Here is a 5,567-nt window from a genome sequence, read left to right as displayed (position 1 = left end):
TTGTTTTGACATGTTTTTATTTTTACAGTAGAATATTAAAAATCTATAGTCAGCATCTAAACAATGGTGTTAATTCTACAATCAAAGCTTCTTAAATAATCATGCTTAGCTATTTACCTTTCTGTATGAATCTATTAAATAATAGCTCAATAGCAGAAATTTCTTGCTCCTAATATCCAATAATTCCCTTTATACTGGCAGCGTCGACGCACTGAATTGTGATTTTTGACAACTTTTCCAACTACTTTGTCCAACAGTTACAATGGATTATCTTACTATTACATTATGACACATCAAAATCGTGCTCAATATTCATGACACAAATGAGAAAAAAAAATCTAAAAACAAAAAAAAAAAAACCACACTTTCAAAGATACAATTTAAAAAGAAGAAGAAAAAAAAAGCCAAACATTATACCCTAAAAAAAAAAAAAAGAAAAAAAAAAGGAAAAAGTTTACTGTCAGTGTTGCTTATTAATGGAGGAGGAAAAAAAAAAAAAAAAAAGTAGAACAATGATGAAAATGAACATAAATCCTGATATTTAAAGCATACCAAACTGTAATGTTATGACTGTAAGTGACACAGAGCTGCAAAACATCAAGTCTGTTCAAAAACAGCATCATTTGCAAGCTGTTCACAACCACACAACCAGTCGCTTTAAAAACACTGAAATAAGTGGAGAGAAATAATGAGAGTAACAGTATGTTTCGGACAGCATATATTTCTGTGCAGCACAGACCCATTGTGGTATGTCTTTGATCACACTGCAGTAAGTTGCAGTCAGTGATGGGTCGTTATTTGAACAGAACCGCAAAATTAGGCAAGTGCTATTTTTAGAAGTCGGACTGTGTTAACCCTGATCATTTTTCTCACCATGGGTCACCGCATGTAAAAGGCTGATGATCTTCTTAAAGATACCTGAGTAACTGTACTGAGGAAGTGGCGCACAGCTATGACTGCACGACAAAGAGTAGCCACATTCATAGCTACACAGCATAACATGTTAAACAGCAGTAGTTTTTGAGCACTATGGACACCAGCCGTCATTTATTATTCAAGACAGAAGAACGATGGCATGTGTGAGAAAGATGGAGGTGGACGTTAACCTACCCGCTAACTTATAAACAGCAGCTCCCCAGTGTTTTCAAAACAACTCAATACTGTTACAACTCCAATTGCAGCGGATGATGGAGACAAATCCTTCTTAACACCTTTCACATTGTTTCAGGGCAGAGACAGTTACGTGCCAACAGATCAGCTGCTGGTAATGGCACTGCACACTTTTGTGTTCAACAGGAAACATTCTGTCTAAATTGCACATCAACATAACACAGAAAGGCCACCAGAAAACATGAAATACAGTAACAAGACATCCAGTGGGGTGCAGATAGTACCTCTGAAATGAAGGGAGAAATAATCTCCTAAATCAAACATTTTGTTTCTGAGTAGCACGACGATATGACTCAATGATGGTAAAAATGATGCTTATAGAAAGCAACAATTATAATGATCATCACAATAGCAAGAGTAACAGTTTAAAGTCTGAGTACGGTGGTAGGGATTGTAAAGAGTTTTCTGGTATTCCATGTGGGAGTGCTTTAAGGAGTCCATTAGGTCCTGCTCAGCAGATCCATACAAGTCATGAAGCAGAGCACACTGTATCAGCTCAACACACACAAAGCCAAGTGGCACTGTACCTCATAGTACCGCTTCCTTCTCCAAAAAGTGGGCTGTTGTTTAGTTTACCCCCCTCCCCCAAAGTCCCCCAACTACTTTGATGCTCATTTACTTCAAGTTACAAATCATCTGTGTTTCTTTTGTTCTTGTAGTTCTGATCTCGTTCTGATCTCCTTGGTGTTCTCACATTGCATACTTCTGTGTCCATTCTCTTGCTAGTTTGTTGTACCTGTAAAACACATGCAATGTGAAAAGTTTAACTTAACCTCAAACTCAGAAGTTAATCTTGCAGCATGAGTGTACCTGGCTGTGAGCTCAACTGTGGCAAAAGCAGTCATGTTTTACACTTACTTTTCCCTGTCAGCCTTGTACGTGTGGGCGATCTCTGGTACCAGCGGATCATCTGGGTTTGGATCGCACAGAAGAGAGCAGATGGACAATAATACTGTGGGAGAAAGAATCAAAGTTAAAAATCTTTGAGAGGGGATTTATTATAGACATAACTGTGTTCTACTCCTACCATCAGCACAGCAAGATGTCATTTTAACTTCTTAAATAATCAAAATCACATCTAGAAGCACTCCAATCATTTCATATGTGCCATTACAAATAAGTTCAATAATAATTTGTTAATCAATCACTACATCGACGCACTAGCCCAAAATTAGCAGATGAATTGGACCCATCTACAGTACAATCCAAAGAAACGGAAGGTATAATTTTACGTAGAGTGTAATTTTATGTTATGGCTTTGGCATCATTTCAATTCTCTCAACAAGCAGGCAACAATCTGTTTATCATAAATCTGTTGGCTAAATCTTTTTTTCCCCAAACACTTTTTGGCTCATGTACTGGGTATATGTACACCCACACCACACATTTTAATTTATTTTTTTACCTTTCGAAACTGTAAGTGCAGGTGACCACTGTGACCTCAGAATGTCCAGACAAATACTTCCATTGCTGTTGATATTTGGGTGGTAAATTTTTGTTGTGAATGCAACCTGTTCCAAAACATAGAAAAAAAATGATGTAAGGCCAATTATATGACAGAATAAATTTAAAAAATAAGAAGCATTGTGCCTCACTGTTTTACTCACTTTTGGTGGTTTAAAGGGGTAATCCGTTGGGAAGTGAATGGTGAGGAAGAACACTCCACTCTGATATGGACTGTCACTCTGTTTAAATAGGAAGAGAAATAAAGTAAGGGGTCATGATTTTCATTTATAAGCGCACTTTAACTGTATTGGGTGTGATAAGTGTTTCACTTACTGGACCCATTATTGTTGCCTGCCAATGAAACACTGAGAGGAGGAAAAACAAAATTATGTAAATCACACATAAATCTTCAAAGATTACTCAACAACTGTTAAACTACTTACAATCCTCTCCAACTGGTCCAGCAGAGCACTGGGCAGGAGGATCCCTCTGCAGGTCCGACAGTTCCTAAAAGTCAGGGTAATTACAAAGTGAATCAGAACGTTTGAAGTTCAAAGAAAACACAAATTAACTCTTGATGTGATGCTATCACAATCCATGTACCAGCATACTGGCACCATCAACAGTTCTTGATAGACTACACAACAGTCTACAAAACACTGCAGTCTCTGTGTACATAAATAAGAGATGAATTCAATCGTTAAGCATAACCTGGAGGTCTTATGAGCCACTAACGCTGGTAAGTGAAACTGGTGTGGGAACGCTTTTAGAGTGCCTGCACTCTAAAAGGAACAATATTATAACACAAGATGCTGCACTGCAATATAATGTCATAAATATTTTGTCCCACCCATATGTTCCATCTGACAGGCTGTTTTATATAGAAATAACACATCTGTAGCAGGAGAAAATAGGCCAAAACTGAAGCCTCATCAGTAGTTTGATGAACTACATACCCACGGATTAAAAACATTTATTTTAAATTAAAATCTAATTCTCCTCCCCCCCAAGAGGCATGCTGTGATATGTAATTAACTCAAATCAAAGCTTGGTTGAACACAGAAAGATATTCAGCAGATATTCAAACAGAAATAAGGCCCGTTATTAAACATCTCTTGAATGAAAGCCTATCTATTCTGTTATATAAATATACACAGTGCCCTGCTCCAGTGCCCCATTTGCCATTCCATATATGGCAACACTGACACTAGGGTTCAATTTTGGCAACCAACAAGCAGCTGTCATTCAGCAACATCATCAGCGACAGTTACTGATACAACGATAAAGACAACTGTCCGCCCACTGATTTATCAACAGGTCATCTACATACCCAACAATAATAAAAACAAAGAGCACACACTCAATAATGTCAAAGCCGAGCTTTACGTTGCACTGTGAAACACAACTAGAAACACTAACAAGAGTGCTTAGTAACCTTTCAGGAGAAAAAGGCATAATTTCACACAAAGAAACATTTAAAATAAACAGCGTGTTTGTTAACTGCGACCGTTACTGTAGCAGTGCACCAATGGGGCCACCGGTGGGTTAGCCATTCTTTGTCTATAAATTATTTTAAACAGGAGCAGAAAAATCAAGCTAGCACTGCTAATTCGACCCAAAGAAAAGTTTAGACACAGGCAACATCGTTACAGAGGGGACTCAAGCTTAAAAAATGTATATATTGAAGATATGGCTAGCACTTGTAAGCAAATATACACTCACCTTCTGAATTCTTTTCAACGCCATTGCTTCAATGGCTATGCTAGGTAGCCTGTCAGCTAACAGTTAGCACTTCACACATAAAATTTGGCTTCTGAGGCCGCGTACTTTCAAATCTCAGTGTGCGTATAAACGACAAATGCCGTCTAAGTCTGAACGTTTGGTTTCTAGTATAAGCAATGTGACCAACAATGAGTTATATGTTGATCTTTCTTAGGAACAACTGAGCTATTTTGCTGCTGTCTCCTTCTCATTACTGCTCTTCTTTGGGTGCCTGGCAGCCAGTTTAAATATCGCGAGACTTTACTTAAAATTCACGAATTGACCGACCTACAACTTCCATTGTTGTAGTTCAAACTGTAATTTAACCAGTTTCGAGTCACGATAAAAGTAAAAAATCTGTATAAATAAAAAAGAAAACTAGAGAAAGAAATCTGATTTCGATTTGTTTAAAAACAAAAACTATTAAATTAACGTATTTACTTTTTTGTTTTAAAAATGTATTCATATTTTAATGATTTCATGATTTTTGCTTGCTTGTTTGTTTTAAAAGCACCCAGACAAAATGAAGCGTGATCCCTCAATGCGCATCCTTCAAGTTTAAATAGACAGACAGTGGCAAGCGACATGTCTTCAAGCATTATTACACACAAAGGCTTCAACAATAATTGAGCAGAGGTGTCCACAAGATGTCACTGTTTGGAAACAGCTAATGCACAAGGAAACCACATGGTCAGAATAGATTATGCTGTTCAACTTTTACTTTAAATAGTTTTTCGGGGTTTAAAGCACAATTTTTCTAACCAAACACTGCACTTCCCAGAATCAAAGGATTGTATTTTACAATGTTGTTTCAAATTATTTATTTCAAGTGCATAACAATCGATGAGTAAAGTACAATGAGGTCAAACACGTCTATTATTTACACGCACATAAAGAATAGAGAAAAAGACTAAAGAATTGTTCATTCAATACCCAATCACTGTAAAGTCATATTCATTTGAGTCAGCTGCATGCTCCAGTTTCTGCATGGCCTTGTCTTGCAAAGCCTCATGAGCTTCTCTTTATATGTCTTAAACAAGAGTGAAAAAAGAGCTCTCATTATTTTAGTGAGTATGCATGAATGGCTCGCAGTGTTCATTCTTCTTAAATGGCTGATTCAGTGTCAGGTTGAGGATCCTATCGTCAATGTGACACTGAGAGGGACCATTTTCCTTTGGAAAACTGAAGAT

The 5,567-nt window shown here is 37.2% G+C and overlaps 1 protein-coding gene across 2 annotated transcripts; it reads right to left on the bottom strand.

Moving 5' to 3' along the window:
- Positions 1 to 4,609, bottom strand: ube2d4 (ubiquitin conjugating enzyme E2 D4). Of its 2 annotated transcripts, XM_080895156.1 has the most exons (7): positions 4,339 to 4,609; positions 3,060 to 3,123; positions 2,950 to 2,981; positions 2,778 to 2,855; positions 2,576 to 2,681; positions 2,029 to 2,122; positions 1 to 1,906 (listed from the first exon to the last, which is right to left on the bottom strand). In XM_080895156.1, the coding sequence occupies exons 1-7, from the start codon at positions 4,360 to 4,362 to the stop codon at positions 1,861 to 1,863; spliced, it is 444 nt and encodes a 147-aa protein (XP_080751282.1). In that variant the 5' UTR covers positions 4,363 to 4,609; the 3' UTR covers positions 1 to 1,860. The 2 variants fall into 2 exon arrangements, with proteins under 2 accessions (XP_080751282.1, XP_080751281.1); XM_080895155.1 differs by having other exon boundaries at positions 2,576 to 2,855.
- Between the last annotated feature and the right edge of the window lie 958 nt (positions 4,610 to 5,567).

This window comes from Rhamphochromis sp. 'chilingali', assembly GCF_963969265.1.
Source record: "Rhamphochromis sp. 'chilingali' genome assembly, chromosome: 10".
Taxonomy (NCBI): Eukaryota; Metazoa; Chordata; class Actinopteri; order Cichliformes; family Cichlidae; genus Rhamphochromis; species Rhamphochromis sp. 'chilingali'.
Note: the sequence above shows the minus strand (reverse complement) of the source record. Positions and strands in the feature narration are given on the sequence as shown.

What these genes read in the sequence shown, in the direction of transcription:
- ube2d4 (XM_080895155.1), bottom strand. Translation starts at nt 4,362, where the DNA reads ATGGCGTTGAAAAGAATTCAGAAG. An exon ending in TGCACTTACAGTTTCGAAAG is followed by an intron (nt 2,123 to 2,575) that starts GTAAAAAAATAA and finishes TTTCTCCCACAG; the next exon opens with TATTATTGTCCATCTGCTCT. An exon ending in TACAAGGCTGACAGGGAAAA is followed by an intron (nt 1,907 to 2,028) that starts GTAAGTGTAAAA and finishes TGTGTTTTACAG; the next exon opens with GTACAACAAACTAGCAAGAG.